A 21353-nucleotide genomic window follows, 5' to 3' on the forward strand; every position below is an offset into this window, starting at 1 on the left:
CTTTAATGACTCTTTGAAGGTACAAGACAGTTAATCACTTGTTAGTTTTTCTATTGTTTTAAAAATAAATCTGAAGGGGATTAACTCGTGTTATAACATTTTAAATCTGATACTTGGGATTATACTGCTGATCCTTTTGTTGGTTAGAGAGGCTAATGATGAAGACCAAGTGGGAGATTTATTTATTTTTAAATCCCCCATCAGCTCTGACTTCCATGGTTGATTTGGCTACAGGTTTTAGACCAGGTGTCCTTCTTGTCACAACCCTTCCATTTGTCTGTCCCTGATGGGACCAGCACAGGCAATGCAGGGCATGGTGCTTGACCACTGAGCTACATTCCTGGGCTTTAAATACAGAGATACTGAGACTTAATTGGATCAGAATTCAATTATTCCAACAAGAAATATTCAGTTTCACACTGATGGTCCAACTGTAATTAAATTTCCTTCAGTCTCCTCAGAATACATTGGCATGTTGGCAGAATATTGCTTTTAAAAGGGGGTATTTATCCAGCTGAGTTGGTTACTTAATTGTTGAAGTCTGGGTACTTTCTGCAGTGTTAATTTTTACCACAAGATATGTTTCAGACAAAAGTTGAGATTATGGAGATAAGAGTTTGTTTCTCTACAGCTATGATGCTGGACTATAAACATGTTTTCCACCACCAGACATGCCATAAACCTCAGATAATGACAGGAAGACAGGATGAGGTACAGAAAAAGATTTAGTTTAATATTGAAAATTTACAAGCTGAATTGGGTGAGTGTTCAGGTCCACGTGATACTGAGGGTGGTGGAGATCAAGACGCTGTTCACGCTGTGGCACTCACACATACCACAAGAAACCGAAGCGCTTGTGCAAAAGCTCCTCACGGGGCCGCAGGTTGAACAGCTCCTCTGACAGCGGGGCGACCCAGCGGTCTGTGTTGAAGACGCTCTCACCAACCTGCATGTGTGAGACAGTCCATATTATTACTGAGGTATTTGTTCTGCATCTGGAGCCAGTGACACTAGATTAGTAATGGACAACTCAAACTGTCAGGCACTTCCAGTGTATTAGGCTTGTCTAAATACATTTTATTTCTAAAATGTATTCACTGAGTAATACAGATTTTAGCCACTACTTCAAAGTTTTCTGAATTTCTGTATTTTATGTTTTACATTGTTTTGTTTTTTTAAATCACTGAATTTCCTTTCATTATCTGTATCTTAGTAATTAAAATGAATTTCTCATGCTTTATCATTGTCAAGTGTTAAATGCATGGTAGTAAAAAAAGAAAAAAAAAACTTTAAATATTAGGTCTGTGTGTGTGTCTGAGTACCTCTGCAATCAACTTAGACAAAAATACATCCAGAGCTAAGTTGGTAAATTGTAGAATCTCAAATAACCTTAATTTAACTATAAATGCTGTACTTAAAACCATATAAGATGACAGATCACCTTTGGTGTAAAATGTTTTGCTCCACCTGAACATTTCACATGTTCATAGTGTCACTGTACAGCTGACAAATAACTGAAATGGATTTGGTTAAATTTAAAAGGAATGTCATTTCCGTTCTGCTTTCAGATTAAAAAAAAAAAAAAAAACAGGCTCACAGAAAAGAGTGATCATTTGTCTTTACCTTCCATCCTGGAACGTCCTTCATGATGACCGCCTCCTCTTCCAAATTTTCCCTCAGCATTCGTAAGGTCCTGGCCAGAGGGGATATCCATCTTTTACATAAATACCTAAACTGCATATTTCCAACAGATTACAACATTAAATGTGTGTTTTGTGAGTTCTTTTTGAATTGTCACCTTCGATCGTGCTCTGCCTGCAGCAGTGGCATCATAGCTATTCTGGCCTCCATCTCCTCAATCTGCAGGCGCCTGCAACATACAAACACACATCACCACCAGTTCTGGCTTGTCAGATTTGTCAATTTTATGGTGAGCAGAAAAAAAAAAGCAGCATAAAACATTTTTCCTACCTCCTCTCTCTATTCCACTTAAATAGTCTCCAGTAACCAAAAACCATGATGCCGATGCCAATGCCAAACATGCTATATCCTGTTGATCAAACAATTCATTTGTCATAACAGAGTGGTTTTATATTATACCACAGAGGACTTGGTTTGTGTTTATATTTCGTAGTGATATTATTTTCAATTTGAGTGTCATGCATGACATCTAATTGCTACAGCTCTTGCTGTGTTTCATTTGTAGTCATGGCTGCCAACATGAGAGCAGAGTAAATGTCTTACTATGCATTTTCTTTGCACTCTTATATGATCTGCTGCACATATTCAATATATATATTACGTTATACGTCTACCAAGGCTTTCTGCTGCACTGAGGCTTTACTGAGTCCCATCACTCTTCAGTTGTTCCGAATAAAAGCACCTGCCAAATAAATATCTTAGGAATCATTAGACCCATATTACGACTAGATTAGTGACTTCAGATACAATCACACAGTTAAACTGTGTTGTGATACAGTTTAAAAGGCGCTGATCGATTATTTCTGTGATTCATGAAGATAAGATGTTGGAAATGACTACAGGGACTGTGATCCTCGTTTGGTTTGTTGTGGTACTAGTACCACAGATCGAAGTGAAACACCAGCTCCAGACTGAACGCTTAACTATTTATTTTTTTTTTATTTTTTGAAAAGCTGCATTACACAAATTTGTACTGATAACAAATGTAACCAATCAGCTTAACTGTACCTCCAATCAATCAGGTTACCGGTGTTAGCTGGTTAGCTAGCGGCTAACACCGCTGCCATCTTTATTAGTCACCCCTGAACCCCATTTTAGACACTTCTACTAAGTTGCAGACAGTATAATTTTACTGATTGTGCTGAAAAGAGACAGGAACCCGTCCGATCGCCACCAAAAACGTCTATAACCTATTTCAGCAGATCACCTCCTGTTTCTCTCCTGTTAGCATTAGCTGCTGCTCTCTTACCACCTAATGCACCGCAGTCTCGGCAGTTTGTAAGACAACGTGTCTTTGTAGTGAAATGAGTGCGATGAATGAGTGGTGCGTGTACCCGAAAGTCCTCGTTTCGGTAGATTTCTTTTGTAATCAAATGCAGCATATCCTCCCGGAGGAGGCATGTCCTGCTTCACCTTGGACCCCGCCATCTTCCTCCGGCTTCACACAAACACGCTGCTGACGTCACAGACACGCGTCTTCTTCGCCTGTGAAAAGCTCCAGTCCTCCAACTGCCCAGCTGCGCTATGCACCGGCGGCAGTTTCTGTTGATAGTAGATAAAGATAAACAAAAAACGTGAAATCTCTCTGCAGAATTAGGAAACAAACTCGGAAATTTTGTTTCATCGAATCTGATTATCAAATGACTGTGTCAGTTCAATTTAAACTGTATTAAAAAGTACACAAAGTAAAATGTATTGTGTTACTGATCACCTCAGCGATTCGTGATCTAAACAGTAGAAGATTAAAAATCAACACTTAACTAGAGAAGCATCAACGCCACTTTCTTTGAAATACTCTATTAGAAGAAAAAAAAACAACTCCATCCAAGACGTAAAAGGAGCCATTCAGCAAAAATAATTCTGTTTTGTACTGTTAATAAAGACACGTCCATTCATGTTAATGGGATGGTCAATGGAGTTCGTACATACTAGTGCACAGTAAAAACAATGTTACTGCAGCATATTTATTGGAATGATTATGTCTGTTATACACAAAACTCTTAATCCACAAAGTGACTAAGTAAAGGAGTGACGTAATAGTCAATTACAACATTTGCTTTTGAAGTACTGACAAAAAACTGAGGAATAAAATAATAGAATGTGAAACCACAGATTTACATTGTAAAAATGTATTTTACGGTACATTCCACCAAATGGTACATTTTCTACTGTATTGATGTTGTGAATTCATTTTTCTGTTTTAAGAGCGTGGCTGCTTGTAAGGTTATGGAGGCATTTCTCCCCCCTTTTTACTACACCGACCTGACGAGATCCCTGAAAGATCTATACACTGAATTCAACAATCCAGCTATGATGTCAATTCAGTGAATTGTGTCCATGTATAATGTTAGTGATTTGTTATGAAAACATGAATGAAATTGAGCATTTAAAATGTATATTTTTTATTATTTCTTTAGGAGCTAGGAAAAAGGTAAAACAAATAAATTTTAAGGTAAGTTTGTACAATGCAATTAAAATCAGGAAACTAGAAATTATGCAACATAGTGACAGGTACAACATAGAAATGGTATTCCAGGGTCTTGGTGGCCGGGAGATGTTCCCTTTAATAACTGATTCAGGACTATGTATACGCCAGATATTGCATGAATTATGATTGTGTAAATTGGAGGCGAGATCACTGGCTCCAGTGTGGCAGATTCAGCTCCTTCAGAGTTTGCATTATCTCAGCGATGACATTAACACTCAAAATAATCTTACAATGTTGACATTAATATAAAATAAGCAAATTACAGATGGTAATTACAGATGACTTAATAACACCATGCTTTTTCAGCTAAGGTGCAAAATGAACAGAAGGGGGAAGGGTAGGCATGCTGTTAAACAGGGAAAAAATGCAAAGCTAGAATAAACTCTTCATTTGTGGAAACCACAATATACTGAGTGATTTTTAACATCAGCCCCCCCCCCCCCAAAAAAAAAAGGAAACTAAAATAACTTACTGTAAATACAAAATATTTAAAATTCAAACCTTTAACTACAGGGTGATGTACTGAAAATTTTACAACTCCGATGTTTTGTTTTTGCTTATGATAAATGTAACTTCAATGTGAACACATGGGTATGACTTTAACCATTCAAGTGTCAAAAGGTTGGGTCAGTTCGACCCACATCATGGCAGAAAAGGCTCACAAGCCCAGAACAGAGTACTCATTCAAGTACTCACTGTTGACATATCCTCTTATCGCACCATTATTTGTAAACCCAGTCTGGAGGACAAAAGTACCCAGGGGGCAGCCCTTCAAGTATTTATTTTTTATCTTCCACAATAAAATCATAATGGTTTCTTTACAGTTACCAAATAAGAGGGAAGCTCAAATTAAACAACAGAAAATAAGAAAACTAAAACAACAATCTTAGATAGGTAAGGAAGGAACTTTTCCCACTTTGAGAGATTGTATTTCCTTAACAGTCCTCCAGGGGGTGCTGTTGACCTTAATATTGTAGCTGAGGAACATTGACAGAAACTAGTGAAAGGAAGGAGTTTAAGTTATTTCCACGTGTTTGCAGTCTGCGAGATTGATGAACGAGATGGGATCATGTCCAGCAGGTACTCCCTCTGACGAGCGTCCACAGTGGCTGGTGTCTTGTGGCCTGTCAGGCTCGGGTTCACGTAGGCCATGGTCACTCCTGTGAACATGCAACAGAGCAGGAAGTCAGGGAGTGGAGCAATCCCCATGCTGTCCATTAACTACTTTTAGTTGGAGAAGAAAAGTTGTATGATTTTGTGTAAGCCACCCCACAACACAGACAGACAAAAGGGAACATGTCAGTTCTAATCTAAGGTACATTAGCGAAACCCAGGAAAAAGCAATCCACCAAACGGAGAGATGATAGGAAGATGAAGATCATTGCAGATGGGGAGCTGGAGAGTGGGATTGCCTTGTCCGAAAACATTTCCTCCTGCCTGTTTCTTTGCTGTATGTTATTTTTCAGTAGATTTATTGCATTTTTTGCTTCCTTTAACGCTAGAAATTTTTGAATTTAGGATGTGTAAGGATTGCTTTTGGACCAGACAGGAATTTGAAAGAGAGTAGATGTCAGGTGCCAGAGTTGGGCTGGTTATTGATGTGAGTCTACCTGTATTGCTGTTGCTCTGCTTCTTCCATGCAGTGGATGAGGCACTACCTCCGCTGATATTCCTGCCGCCGCCGATTCCACTGCTGCTCACCTTTGAACTCTGGACAGAGCGGTGAGAAACATGGGCATGCTTACCTGGCCGGCTGACCAAAGCTGCGGCCGCCACTGCACTTTGCAGCTGGGAGGAGGAGGAGAAGGAATGGGGGACACCCCTCACTCCCACTGAGGAGACACCGTGGGACAGCTGGCCCTGGGAGCTCTGGTTGCAGTTTAGAGACACACACAGAGGGGGTTTAGACTTACACTCTCATGGATGACACAAGTGCTACTTTTAAACTATTATTTCATTATTATTCCAACCTGCTTGATGGAGTGGTGGTGCATGATGTTGCCTCCTCGACTGGCCTGGTGGTGGTGCTGGAGGGAGGACGCTCTGACCTGAGCCTGTTTTAGCTGCTGAGACACCAGCTGCTCGGCCTTCATCGATGAAGTGATAGATGACGAGGATGAAGAGCTACCATGGGAGACTGGTGAGGACGTCTGCTGAATGATCCGCTGCTCTATTTCCTGCTCTTGCTGCAGTGCTTTGACAAATGCAGCTTTCAGCCGACTGGTATGTTCAGCTTTAAGAGCCTTTTTCTGGTTGGATGACATGCAGTCTTCACAAAGAACTGCCCCACCTTTAGTTTTGTCTTGCCTCCAGCGGCAGGTAAAGTCAGTGTTGCACTGAGTGCAGATGAAAGGGTCTCTGATAATGGTCTTGGACAGTGCTACACCTGTCTTGCCTGAATGAAGTGAGAGACAAAAACAGACAAAGGTTCTTGCCGTTTATTCGCCATCAAATAAGGACATGGAAAGATGGCAGACATTTAAATTCTAGACGACAGTCAAGATTTCCTGAAAGCATAAAAAATATGCAAATTCCATAGAAGCAGGTAGGGCAATTAAGTAACACTTGAGTGAAAAGGTGGGGAAAATAATTACTTTTAATGATAGAGGACTCTGGTGCTAATTTTCTCAATTAATCAAACAGGTATTTGATATAAAATTTTATTAAAGCCCAAGGTCATGCGACAAAATTGTCGTTCAGGCAGTGATTTCTGAATGAATCCTGACAATTTAGAATCTGAGACTTGAGAAAGGTTTTTTGCTGATTAACTGGCTGATCATTTTCCTTCAAAAAATATACGTACACAACAAAAGACAGAAATCCAACCCACCTCTGTGGATGGTATCCAACAGATTCTGGACAACTTCTTCCAGACCCACCAGGTAGATGAACTCGTTATTTGCAGCTGAGGGCAGGAAGTTGAACTCTGGAGCAGGGGGCTTTGGTGGGGGGATCTCCAGAAGGGTCTTCTCCAGTTGCTTTCGCAGAGCTAGTTTAGCGGCAGCTTGGCGACTGGCTGGAGAGTCATTTATGTTAACCACAGACACGCCACTGCTTCCTGAGGAGGAGCCCTTCAAACTGGATGGCGAAGCCTTTGAAAACATGCAAAGACAGGAACAAACAAGACAGGTCTGAACATCCAGTCCACTGTTTCAGTAGTCAGAAGGTGTTTAATGATCCAAGCACAGCACCATGGAGCGAAATAAATCCAGTTGTTATGGCTACACACAACCATAATGTAAAAAGGTTAAAGGTTACTATATGACTAAAATAGTTTTATTCAAAAAATGGGGCTATTGGTAAATGCACCAACCACCATGAGTCTGAAGTGGCAGTGGCAGAGTCTGAACTTAGATAGGAAGTAAAATATTTGAGATTATATTGGGGCCAACAATGGTTTTGTCTCATTGTTATTTTGTGAACTTTGGTATAGTTTAGCCCATTAAAAGACATGTACTCATTCAAAATGCAATAAAATAAATAAATAAATAAATAAAACATTGGTATATTGTCAATTTTTTCGGAGACAGACCAATAGTTATTGTCAGGTTACAGTTTCCATGACTCTTTAATAGACTACTCGCTAAAACAAAACTAACGATGAGAATAAACTTACGATGGTGTGGTGTGTAACATTTTTGGTCGAGTAATTGAAGATACACATTTGACAATTCTAGTATCTTTTAAAACTGACCAAAGACAGAAACCCTCTGAGAAAACAGCCTGAAGTTAATTAATTCAGTGAATTGAATAGTGGGATGAACTCCAGCTATCACCATAAAGTCAGACTTAACACGAAGCATAGATCTTAAACAGATCCATGCAAAAAACAATCTTCTGCTGTCAAACTCTGGACTTACATCAAATGGGGTAACAAGAAGCAGACTCGATGGGAACTTGTGTCCACAGTAAAACACATGTCCATATTCACTTACTACATTTAACAGCTGTGGTACTGACCAGCATGTTAACGCTACTGCCGACTCTGAGGAGGCCTGGCTGAACAATGCCTCTTGGGCCCTGGGCTGTTGAGGCCGAGGTCCTGGGGCCCAGCAGAAGAGGAGGGGGCCCTGAGCCTGAGCTTCCAGAGGCAGCCAACTGCTGCTGCTGCTGCTGGCGGAGAGCCTGGATCTGCTGTGGAGATACAGAGATGGGCTAAACAGGACAATGAGAGGGACGACACGGGGGGCAGGCACATCACGGAAAAGGAGGACGACAGGGAAGGGACATCCAAAGCACCAAAGCAAAGGGCACACATAAAGAGAGAGAGGTGTAGAGATATCATAAGTACTAATTTTAAGGGTAATTATTTCCAGGCAGTTTTTCTTGGAGAGTGATGAAGAGCTGGAAGATTGAATACCTCAGGCTATCATTGCCCAGACAAAGGTGACATCCAAATATAAAATATGGCTTTTTAATATCTCAGCGTGCTAATTATAGTCGCAACATTTCCCCCTGACTCACCTGTGCACCTCTGACCAGAGGTGGCATGATGATCTGAGAGCCATGTTTGGATGATACCTGCTGCCCTCCTCTCACCAGTGGGGGAGGGATGACTGTTCCTGAACTCCTGCCTGTCAAAATCTGCACAGAAGAAATCACCATAAGAAAAAGTAAACTACAGCATGAGGGGCTTCAACCCAATATGCACATGCTCGAGCACTGACCTGTTGAGAGCCCTTATTGCTTGCAATTGTTCCCCGAATTAAAGGAGGTGGAGCAGAGGAGCCCGACATACCTGATGGCTGAGAAAAAAAAAAAAAAAAAAAAAAAAATCAGATTTATATCTATACATGCACACATACTACAGTTGTTGTGGAGCTATATGACTCTTTACATGATCCTGTGCTGCAGTTGTTTACCTTCTGGAGAGTGTCCCTCTGGATCTGGCTCTGTCGGAGCTTCTTCAGCAGCACCAACTTGGCCTCTTCCAGTCTCAGCTCCTCCTTAAGCTGCTTAATGATGCGCTCCCTCTCTGCTGGGCTGCTCTTCTACACCCAACAGATCACAACATCATTTACATCACACACTTTACAAAGGACAAAATTCCTTTCCAGGTACTGAAAGGTCACATGTCAGATTCATATCTGGCCCTTGCGCCCACTGATAACCTGATAACTTATAACTAGTATGACTAAAATCTTGGAATATGCCAACAGGTATAATTCTACAAAAGCAGAAATTTTGATTGCAATTTCCATTTAAACTTGAGGAGCCATCCCCGAAGGACAACAATATGAAGTGCATGACTTGTGGTTTTGTACTTGCTGATCTCACCATAAGCAGGTCCGTGTCCAGCTCTTTAAAGTGGCTCAGACCGTTCATGGGTGGACTTGGGGAGTCATTATCTGACAAGATGATCACATCATCATCTTCAGGGGATGGAGGGCGCTTCTCCCTTTTTATACTGCTGGACATGAGGGAAACAGTGAGAGACAAATTTACATCTCAGTATTTTATGTTACAATAAAATAATTATGCTAGTTAATTTCCAGGGTATGAAAGAAAATGTGCTCTTTTCTGCTTCAAGAAAAGAGTGATTTAAACCATTTTAATTCCTTAGCATTCAGTCTTCCACCTTTATTTCACCTTAAGTAGATTTAAGGCTATTAATGTTATTCCACACAATTTTCTATTGCATATCAGCTTGTTCCAGTTCTTTATAATACATGACACAAATTATTCAAATCCAGTCTCGTGGCTGCACCTGTCCATCAAATGAAGATATTTTAACTTCCCTAAACATCATTTTACACTTAATACACTTCTCCCCAAAACCAAGACATATTTCATATTTTTGGAAAAACTTTTGATCTCCACTAGACTTTAAAATAAAGCTGTTTGTGTTTAGCTGCACGGTATGAGCTGGCACTGACCAATCCAGTGGGTTGAGAAAGTTAAGCACGTTTTAAGGGTGTTTGAAGCAGGAACAAGGAACACCTCAGCTGGCTCTAATATTCAAATCCATCAGTAATGTCGGCATTCACCAAAGTCTGTTCTTCAACCACAACCATAATTTATGACCACGGGTTGTTTCGTTCCTCTGAAATCTAGCAAGTCCAGACATCTCTTCACAAAGCTTCCCTTTATGTTGATTCTCATCCAACAATACCACAGCAGTCCTAAACAGTAAGGAGCGGCATGGTGGGCCTTAAAGCTCCAGTAAAGGTCTTTTAAGTCACAATGAAAAGGCCGCTTGAAAGCACAAACTGTTGAAACAGGATATTCTGGGAGGATATAATACACAGCTGAGGCGTGTAGGTCAAAATACATACAAATGCGAAGGAAAGGAAATGTCAGAGGATCAGCCATCAATTCTGATGATAAAAACTGCACGATTAAACTGAGTTCACACTTGACTCCTCCTGACATGTACTGCAAAGCGGCTAGATCGACTGCAGGCCTCTATCTGAGAGCAGATGACCTAAATTCTTTGACTAATGAACAAACTGAGGAACATGAGTAATGCTACCATAAAAAACAAGGACGGTCTTGTGATTAGACAAATTATGCATTTATACGAGGCCTAAGAAGTCGTTAAAGTCAACGCCTGACAATGTGAGGCCTGTCCCTCCTAACCGCTCTGTGTGTGTGTGTGTGTGTGTGTGTGTGTGCGCATTAGTCTCTCCTCAGGGCTTAGCGCCATCATCACTTCCTGTGGATTAATCACTACTCTTCCAAAGAAGTCACATGACCTCAAAGTCATCATCACGTGACACACTCACTTCCCCCCCACCACCACCACCACCATCCCCCTCCCCTCACTGTTCCTTCCACGGTGGAAACCATGGCAACAACCGGCTGGAACCGGTTTGTGACACACGGCTTCATTTTGTGTGAGGGGAGTTTTTAGGGTTCAGGTGGTGAGTGGGGGGAAAATGGAGGTAGACTGAAGGAGAAAGTTAAACATCACCCCCCTACCACACTCTCTCTTACAGTCAGTTTAAAGAACATCGGGCCCATGAAAGTAATTTAAACATTTTTAGTTAGATTTATTTATCCCCCTGTAAGTTACCATTGAAGGGGCTGTTTGGGCGAACACATTTGAACAAGAAGCTTGTGGAGAAATCGGATATCTTCTTGGTAAACAATGATTTCCTGCACATTGACACTATTACTTTTTTGGCAGGAACTTCAACAGAGTTGACTCTGAGCTGGTCCTCACCCTCTGGAAGTGCTCATGTCCACAGGCTGCTCTGCTGTCTGAACTTCTAGTTTAATGGTGGCCTTCACCTCCCCTGCAGCCAGCATGCCACTGGACACCTTTGGCTCCGGCAGCCGGGCCCGGCTCCTTGTGTCTATGGCCTGCTCCGTCCTCACCTTGGTGGCTATATCATTGCAATCAGTCCGATTGTCTGAGCTGGATTCAACCGTCAGCTCACAATCATCCTTTGCTGGCTGAGAGGCCAAAGGTAACATTAAAGATAATGGCAACCGACTCTGCTCTTGCTCCTTCTTGTTCTCTGATCCGGTGCTAATCCGACTCTGACCATCTTGTGCCACTACAGGGTCAGGTTTTGGTTTGGTCTGTGCCTCTTCTGTGGGCTTCGATGGGTCCAATTTGGGCCTTTTGTTTTCATTTTCAGCATTAGAGGGCTCTAGAGACTGGGGGGTAGCCTCCCTCTCCAGCGCCCTCTTCTGGCTGCGTGTCTGGCGGACAGCCTCCTCAGACATCCCCTGCACACATAAGAAGAATAAATTGTGTTAGCCAGTTTGAAGAAACAAAAAAATTGTTACAGGTCAAAAGCCAGAAGTTACAGAAATTCAGTGATTAAAGTCTTTCCGCATATCAACAAAATAATCACGTTACATTTTATCAGCAAGCAATTATCCCAAACAACAGATAATCAAAATGTTCATGATAAAACTTGAATGATGCATTGTGTTTCTAAGGAACTGCACATGTAAAACCTGTAAATGGATTAAAATGCATTGGAATCTGGATTCCTTTCATGTGAAACAGTGCATGGGAGTTGCAATGTGGACTTTATGATCCCGAAGGTCTTTTCATTTTATCTGGCACTCAGAAAACCAAGGAGGTTCTAGTGTGTAGACAATGAATATTTGCATGCAAATAAATTTGACTCAATGGCCTGTCCTTTTAAACTTATGTAGACAAACTGACCTTGAATCAGCTACAACCTACATGCAGTGACATGGCATCCAGACTAAACATGCTGAGTCTGTAAGGTCACATGACCAAAATTTTGACCCAAGTAGCAAAACACCCAATTATCCAAATGTCAGTGTACACCAAAAACCATAAGAAGGGGGAAAGCACGTATGTAATGTTTGCACAAATAAAATTAGCAGTTTGCCCAACTGTAACATCAAGGTCTTATGAAAGATGGTTAACAATAAAAAAGGTTGCAGTGCAATATGGAAGAATGAGACAACTTTGCAATGAAACCAAAATTAAAGGAGATATGAAAGCTGCATGATTTCCCGTCAAATATTCACAACAGGTGACAAGTATCATTTATGTGAGCAAGTGAAACGTTTTTCATTTATTTCAAAGACTCTAGCTTATGTATACTCGTCCTATTCCTAGACGTCTGGTACTGATGGAGTTTCAGATTCATTACACTCTGATATTTCCTGTACAACAAATCCAATCCCACCAGATGCCGACATGCTGGATACAGATACACAGCAGCTCGTTCTGTCAGACAGATGAGCGGTACAGAGTGAATCTGAGCACTCACAGATGTGCACACATTGCCCCTGCAGTGGCAGCTCTGAATCCTCAGTGTTACATCTGAAATGAGAGGGGAGACGCCAGGAAACAGGCACAACAACTCAGTACATGTTTACGTTTAAGGTTGTGACTATTACCCCGTCCTGTGGACTCCTCTGATGCTTTTTCCACATCATGAACCGTTTAGGTTTAATAGGCAACACGCCCCTTGATGGCAAAATTGGAAACCGTGTGTCTGAAAATTTTCTGTAACTTTCCAAAACCAACGATCTGATAAACACACATTTGAACAGGTGTGTGGGACTGAGGAAGAAAGCAGGATTTGAACTCTAAAGCTCTCTTTATACAGCTACTTCTGCCACTTTTTGTGCCCTCCCTCAAACATGGCTGCTGATAAGATATGTTGAATACAACGAGTATGTTTAAATGTCATACTCCACCACTTTTTTCTGTTGCGGATATCATTTTTTTTTATCATTTCTTGGTCTCAAAAAGCATCAACAGTAGGGGCCCTCCTTTGCTCTGCTTTGTGCATCGTCAGTTGATGCGTCCTAACGCTAAATCAAAACAACCAGAAACATTACATATGATCAACATGCTGAAATACAGTAGGAGCTGGACTCAGTTATGGAGAGTATTCATTATATTTCCCCTCTTGTTTTCCTTCACTTGTTGTCAGACAGAGTTAGTGAATCGAGCAAAGGGTATGCTACATACAGACAAATCAATTTCTTGGACAAATGTTAGTTGTTAGTACAGAAAACATAGGTTTAGTTCACATATGGAAGGATAAAAAACTCATAACAATCAGTTGTGATAATGTCTATGGGAATATCAATATCCATGCCCTCGCCTTCCAAATTAAAAGGTAAACTTTTAAACCCAGGATGAGACTCACAACTAGGACACACTAATGTATGTAAATACACTCACTGAAATGACGCACATCAATATCAAATGTGTAAAGGCGTTGACTCACATGGCGTGGTTTAAGACATGGCATGTGGTCAAAGTTCACAGAATCTTAAACAGAAAGTAGAAAATGACAATTAGGGATGGGGTGTGCAGTCCCACAGCCACAGAGAGTGGATGCAGCAGTTATGTCTTCTTTCATACTCATACATACATGTTACAGTGTTACAGAGTCCAGGCCCAGTGCTGACAATTCTGCTGAGGCCCTCGGTCTGCCCAGTGACGCTCTCCAGGAAGCTATGTTTTTGCAAGGGGGGGCGGGTTACAATTAACACTTACAACCTGAGCTACTTTTCAGTGACACACACCATACACACTCATACTCCCTCCCCTTCCTGTTCTTCAGGACTGTTATGGCGGCGAACATTAAGCACAATCAGTGTATCCCTGATATACCTATGCCACACACATACAGAGTCCCACAGCACACAGAGCCATCGTCTGATAGCAGAGCTGACTAAGTTTTTTTTTCTTTTTTTAATACTCTGACATCACTCGGAGACACACATGACATGACCCTTCCCAGGATTCACGGGGACACACAAAGCACTTTTCCTGAGAACCGGTTTAAACCAGTTGGCTAGTGTGTGTGTGTGTGTGTGTGTGTGTGTGTGTGTGACTGAGAGAGAAGCTGAAGCTAGTTTTAACCCTTCAGGTGCTGGAGCAGGCACTGGCCTTCAACAGTGACGGCCATTATACTGTGTGTATGGGTGCGTGCATATTTGTGTCCCGCTGGGGAGGGACAGGTTGGCAGCGTCATTATCAAATCTGTTGGAAATGGCGGCTAACGATGTTGGTGTAATAAGTAGAACACAAGGAACATCAGCAAACACCAACCAACCTCACTCAGACACTGACCCGTCTTTGTAACAGATGATTTGAATGGCTGACAGGTCTCACATTTCATCTCCATGGCAGTTTACACCCCACCACGCAACTAAGGCAAAGCTTCAACGGGAACCTAAAATGTGACTTTGTGACAACGTAACAAACATTTTGACACTTGATAGGGACACTTAAATATCTGTTGACTAACACACAGACCAAGATACAGGCATAAGTACTGTCACTTTCAGTATGATCCAATTTTTCACCATTAGGCCTGTGTGATTATGATCATGGTTCAATTTTCAGCATAATCTCCAAAACAATATTATCCAGATGGCATTATCGCCAAAAGAATATTATCCAGATAAATATTCAAATAAGATGGAAATCCTCAAACAGCATTTAACTGCATAGTGAAGAGTTCATTATTTGGTGCGTGGCAGTAGTAGTCATGGTGCTTTGTCCCTAAGTTTACTGGACAGCTGGTGTTTGCTGGCTCTCACTCTTCCAACGCATCTTCATCACAGCAATAGCTTTACATCTGCACTTCTCTCCACCATGTCAACGCACTTAAACTGAATCATGTTGACAAAGAAAACAAGTTATATGGTCTTTGATGGCAATACTCGTTACTTTTCGTTACTTAAAAAATAAATAAATAAATAAATAAATAAATTCAACAGAAATTTGGTAGCATTGAGATATAAAAGGAGAAACTTTACAAAAGGAAAACTGAGTGGCAAGCTACCAGGAAGACTTTGGTTTCAAAGAGAAACTTTCTGTGGCAACACTGTATGTTACACTGCAACTGTTTTACAAAACACACGTCTTCACCTCATACCAGTCAGCCATCAGTGGGTCGACTGGTAAGCAAGTGTGACACTGAGATACTGTTTTGCAGGGTATCTTCTGCGAAAACATCAAAACTGATATGTATTACAAAAATCTATGTGATCATTTTCCCAGTTATCTTGCCGACCTTTTGACATTGTGTGTTTATTACTGAGGCTAGATGATCAAAGTCCCCATCTTCATACGATTACCATGATAATTGAGTTGATGCGTGTCTTTTATACATATAAAACTTTTGAACCAACTGTTGTCCATATAACACATGTAATGTGTTATTTAACACTACAGGTGATGTATGCGTGATTTCTGAAACTCGATCAAAGTAATACATGGATTTAGTATTTCGTGTCTCCTCATTGCTGTCTGGGAAACTTGACAAGAAGTGGAAATATCTGTTTGTGTTTAAACAATACTACCTGTTCTACCTCTTTCTACACTTTAGATGTAGTATTTGTTTAGTCAAAATCAATCCTCCCATTAACATTAATTACATTAGAATAAACACTTAGATGTTATCAGTGTGCACTGCGCAGGTACACATGACTCTTAACTTTCACCACTGCAGAATACTTACCCCTATACCTATCACTATGAGGGCTTTGTCGGAATCTACACCTGCCTGGGTTTTTACTGAGTGCCTCCTTTTCCTGCCCCTAGGTGTTTATTCATTCTTTCATGGATCATGTCGACCATCAGTCATTCAGTCATCCTTCAAATTGGCATGCTCATGCTCAACTAGGGCTGAAACAATCATTCAAGTAATTCAAATAACTTGATTCCAAAAATGATCCAGGCTACTGTTCCTGAATCGAAGCTCAGTTTAATTCATTTGACTTGCATTACACAGCATTCTGTACCTGTGCTTCACACAAACGGTTATCACTGGTGCACAGCCCCTCCAAATTCAGCAGCCCGATCATAGATAAGATGGAGCAAAGCCAAGAAATGAAAGAAAAGACAGAATATGTCAAAGGTCTGGGATCATTTCAAGTTTCAAAAAAAACTGAGAACACTGTGCAGTGTCCACGGTAAAATGGAGCTTGCAAACCAAATAACAGCAGGTCTTGAATGATGCACCACTTAAACCAGAAGCACTCAAGTCCACAGAGCACACACAAGGTAACACAATGGAACATAAACACGTTGATTGACTTTTTTGGCCTTTTTTTTTCCTTCTGTACAATTGCTATTTAATAAAGCAAACAAAATCATTTGATTACTCAATGAAATAATCATCAATACCATTCTGAATTACAAAGATAACAGACAGTTGCAGCCCCTGTCTCAACCAGCATGGATGTCTGGCTATGCGTAAAGTATGAGTTCAGTTTTTTTGTTTGTTTTTTTAACCCTCTGACACACCTTTACCCTGGGAGAAGATATTTCTACATTGTCCAAGGTTTCAGAAAGTGGATTAACCACGTAGTTGCACATGACCAAAGAAAACTGCTGTAACAGCTAAATATTATTGTCAATTATCTAGCAGCCTCTGTATTACAGATGATAACAATGATAGTCATGAAACACCAATTTGAAACAAAACCACTGCTGCATAATAATACAAAAACAATTTGATTTAGTAATTTATTTTTGGTGCTGCTAACAGCCAAAGTTAATGTTTGTTGATGAATGACTTGCTCAATTGAATCACTTTGGACCCTAACAAGTTAGTGCTTTATTCAACAGCTCACACAAAACGGGCCAAAAAAAAGAAAAGAAAAAGGCAATTATAGAGGAAATTGCTCTGTATATCTAATAAAGTCATGGAGGACTGGCCAAACAGCTGCCCTTTGACCCCAACAATCATGTGCAGCAGCTTAAAATGTGGCCAGCAGACGACCCTTTCCAGAACAGTGACTGATTACACAACTACTCTGGATCAGTCTTGTATGTGATCAGTGGAACATTGTTTTCTGGAAAACAAAAAAGCCTCAACCTTCTGACTCACTCAGTCTTATATTTGTAATATTGTGAATGGAGCCACTAGGATAGACTGAACAACCAGTGCATCATGCTGTGGATATAGAACTGCTGTTGTGACGGGGGGTTCAACAATCCCATAGTCAACGCGCAGCATTCTCCTCTCTCCTTTATTTTAACCATTGTTGGACAGCCCCTTCACTGAAATCAAGCAGCATAGTGTTCACTGTGACAGTTCATAAACAAAGCAGCCATGCTCTGCTTTGTTAACGTGCAAATAACACTTTACAAGGGCCTTGTTCTCATGAACAACTGAGTGTTTTTTCTAGATCTCCACAAAGAGGCAATAAAGTTTCGTAAAAGCAGGCCACTTGCCCACTGTACCCTCCACAGCCAGCAATGGACTCTTCAGTGCCTGTGCTGTTCTACACTGGTCTGGCTGCAGTTGTAATTAACTAACAATTACCGATAAGACTGTTAAACACATTTGATAAAAATGTTTGCAACAATTATCTGATGGATTGATCAATGGAAAATCTGATCCCAACAAACATTTAACTCATTTACGAAGCACAAGCATTGAACAGGTTTTAGCTTCACACATATAATTACTTTGTGGATGTCTTGCAGTTTCCTGCTTTTAATCCCATAAAAAGAAGACATTTGAGGAAGTTGTCTCAATGTGGGCAACCAGGACTGACCTCCTGGGTGAACCAATTATCAAAAAGCAACTATGAAAATCATGCTTGACACACCAATAAAGCTTTTGTGCACCTTATAGATATTAAGTTATACTCTTTTCACTTCGTTCTTATTATTCAAATTATGATCACATTAAAGTCTACAGTTGGGAACTGGATTTTTTTTTTATTATTATTACCGCCACAGGGAAAGCAGCTGATATGAACTTTTACAGCAGGTCAAACATTTTGCACAAGACTTATGCATCACTCAAATGTATTAAATACGCTGAAGGAAAATATCCAGTAAAGTTAACAGCAAAAAGGGAATGCATCCATGTGGCTTTGTCAACGCTGCGTGGGCAACATCGGCTTCCTGTATATTAATCAGTCAGTAATAAAAGCCTTTAAATTCAAATGCTCGGATAAACAGAAGATGGAAAAATGTGTGTGTATAAACTGGTTTGACGGCAGAGATCCTGAGTTTCAGCTTTGTCCCGAGGCGCTGCAAAATGTGTGTGTGTGTGCGTGCGTGTACGCGCCTGTCTGGGTCAGAGGAAGAGACGGAGAGGGAGTGTGTGTGCTGTGTGTGCGCTGTGTGTGTGTGTGTGTGTGTGTGTGTGTGTGTGTGTGTGTTCAGCTTTAAGAGGAGGAAGACTACGGTTGTCACAGCGAGAAGTAGGAAGATTAGCTACCAGATAGCAGAACCGACTCTGGTGCCACGGGGCTTAAAGCGGGCAGCGGCGGCCACCATTACCGTCACAACACAACCAGTACACCGTCCAAAAGCACAGGCAGCCCTTTAAAAACTAAAGCCAGCCCACACTACGTGTGCCGGCGGCCGGCTTCTTTCTTATTGACACCGCCTCGGAGGAGCTGAGCGTGTTATTAGTTAGCGGGCTAACATTAGCTACTTCGCACAAAACAAAAACATGAAGCCACTTCGGCTCGGACATGAAGCGGGTCGTGTCGGACCGCCCGGCGGCTCAAAGGGACTTCAAGCCCAAGTAGTAAAAGTCCTCCAGCCGGAGCCCCCCCAGCTCCGCACAGAACCGAGCCCGAATCGGTGACCTGGCTGCACCCCGATGCGGGACAGCCACCAGCTCCGGAGGAGGGGGACACAAACTTTCATCCCACTGCGCTAAAAGTGAGGCTGTCTGCGGCTCACTGGGACTGTTTACCTGGCTGTCCCCCCTCCCTCCCTCCTCATCCCTCCCCGAGGAGGAAAAAAGCTTCCACTCGGAACTCATGGATGAGATCGACCGGCCCACGGACCGAGCAGAGCAGGGCTGAGCTGCTGCCGCCGCCGCCGAGCCGCTGGCGTTGTCACGCTATAATCCTTACCTCATTTACCGACTCCGGTCCGGGGATCGTATTTACGAGCTGGCACGCGTCAGAAAACGTAAAATAAATTACATTTTGGCTGAGAGAGCCCCCCTCCCCTCTCCTCCCCGGTGCTCAACCTTTGGCTCTGCGGAGAAGTGTTACTTTTCAACAGCCCATCAGCTTCTTTATCGTCACAGATAGGTGGAGGAAAACCTGGCTCCTCTCGACGAGTCCGAATAAAAGGCTGCCCTCAATCCACTTACTAAAAACTTCGGCTTCCCCTCAGTCAACTTACTCGGTCGCTTTGTCGCCTCTTCTTCGCCGATGGTCGACCAAGGAGTGTTTAATCTGCAGTTAACCTCGATAAATCGTTGCTTTTTTGAAATCCAGGGGATATCCTCTTTTTTCGGCCCTCCCCACTGCCGCGTCTGTTGCCAAATAATGCGCCTCAACACACATGGAGCCGCTGCGTCCTCTTAGTGGGCATGCGCACCTCGGCATACCAGGGCGACAGGATCACATCATGTAAGCCAGTGACCACGGAGGGCCCGAGCTGGGCGACCATGCCAGGGGCCCCGGGCTCCTCGGACTGACCTGGGACTGTACCAGCAACTGCAGACAGTTCTTCTATCACACACACACACTCTCACACGCACACACACACACACACACACACACACACACATCACATTACCATAAGGACATAGAGAAAATGAAAAGCATCACACATTTAACAGTGACTTGCATCACATTTGCCTCCTTAACTTAGAGCATCACTCTAAACTTGGTCAAGACTCCAACTCTAATTACACTTTATTTCCAGCACACTGAGGGCATTGAGTCTGGTCACACCAAAAAAATAAAAATAAAAAACGTGGTAGCTTGGGAGGATGCAGCACATTTTTTCATGGTGAACTGCAGCCACAACATCACCAAGCACTAAAAGTGCACGAGAGTCGGCAATCCACTCATTTGCACCCTGCCATCTCAAGGAACCCTCCACCCCCACAACAAAGCCAAGGTTCTGTAAGTCTGTTTTTTGGTAAGATGGTCAACTACATTTGTTAGGGACTCCTTGCACCACACCCCCTCAAAGAAAGAACAATGTGAGCTCTATAACTGCAAATGTTTTTGACCTACTGAATCATAATTCATTTGTCCTACAAATGCCATGTGACTGAGATGAAATTTCCTCATTGGTCGCTACTCTTTCAAAATGATTTGGTACAAACCCTTTCTATTACAGCCTGCAGTGTTTCCAGTTCATCTTTCAGTTTCTTCAAGTCTGCATTGCGCTTTGCTTGATGTGCAGTGTGAACACTCAGCACTCCAGTTTTACTTTAGCCATTGCCATTTTATTTTAGCCCTGCCATAGATAGAGCGTGTGCTATTGCACTGTCACTAGAAAATATATATATACAGAAATGGTATACCACAGCAAGACTGGTAGAAAAAGAGTTGTTCAGTCAGCGGGAAGACTTACTTTTTACTTTTACAATATACATTTAAAGTACTATGAACGTCAACATATATAATGAATAACTATAGCATAGAAGCAAATGTATGTGCATGATGATATTGCAAATATAGAATCAGGACCTAAGTCGTAGCAGACTAGATGCTTGCAAGTCAACATGTGTTCCTAATGGGATGCATTTCAGTGAAACCTTCATGCTAATTCAGTAGCTTCATGACAAAAACACTAATCATATAGATGAGAATGGTTTTATTGGGTTTATTTAGTATGCATTAAAATACTTTTCTCAGCACAACCATCAGGAAACAAACAAGCAAACAGATAAAGAGCTGATGTCAGCAGACACTAGGTTAACTGCCAACAGCCTACAACGTTTGGAATAGTTAGAGCCTAACTTTTGGCCAAGTTGTG

General features: G+C 41.7%; 2 protein-coding genes across 6 annotated transcripts; both read right to left on the bottom strand.

The window, feature by feature from the left end:
• Positions 1–707: 707 nt before the first annotated feature.
• On the bottom strand, positions 708–3167 carry ndufa13 (NADH:ubiquinone oxidoreductase subunit A13). Its single transcript, XM_029524362.1, has 5 exons — positions 3036–3167; positions 1972–2050; positions 1799–1870; positions 1624–1693; positions 708–946 (listed from the first exon to the last, which is right to left on the bottom strand). The coding sequence occupies exons 1-5, from the start codon at positions 3127–3129 to the stop codon at positions 827–829; spliced, it is 435 nt and encodes a 144-aa protein (XP_029380222.1). The 5' UTR covers positions 3130–3167; the 3' UTR covers positions 708–826.
• Positions 3168–3689: 522 nt separating this feature from the next.
• Positions 3690–19897, bottom strand: LOC115058346 (transcriptional repressor p66 alpha-like). 5 transcript variants are annotated; one of them, XM_029525691.1, is made up of 11 exons: positions 19484–19725; positions 11355–11866; positions 9467–9599; positions 9052–9180; positions 8857–8934; positions 8654–8773; positions 8150–8344; positions 7020–7281; positions 6160–6584; positions 5800–6058; positions 3690–5349 (listed from the first exon to the last, which is right to left on the bottom strand). In XM_029525691.1, the coding sequence occupies exons 2-11, from the start codon at positions 11861–11863 to the stop codon at positions 5210–5212; spliced, it is 2250 nt and encodes a 749-aa protein (XP_029381551.1). In that variant the 5' UTR covers positions 11864–11866; positions 19484–19725; the 3' UTR covers positions 3690–5209. The 5 variants fall into 5 exon arrangements, with proteins under 5 accessions (XP_029381551.1, XP_029381552.1, XP_029381554.1 ...); XM_029525692.1 differs by lacking the exon at positions 19484–19725 and adding an exon at positions 19761–19897 and having other exon boundaries at positions 3692–5349; positions 9467–9596; XM_029525694.1 differs by lacking the exon at positions 19484–19725 and adding an exon at positions 19761–19897 and having other exon boundaries at positions 3692–5349; positions 8150–8320.
• Positions 19898–21353: the final 1456 nt, after the last annotated feature.

The sequence above is a fragment of the Echeneis naucrates genome, chromosome 17 (assembly GCF_900963305.1).
Source record: "Echeneis naucrates chromosome 17, fEcheNa1.1, whole genome shotgun sequence".
In the NCBI taxonomy this organism is placed as follows: Eukaryota; Metazoa; Chordata; class Actinopteri; order Carangiformes; family Echeneidae; genus Echeneis; species Echeneis naucrates.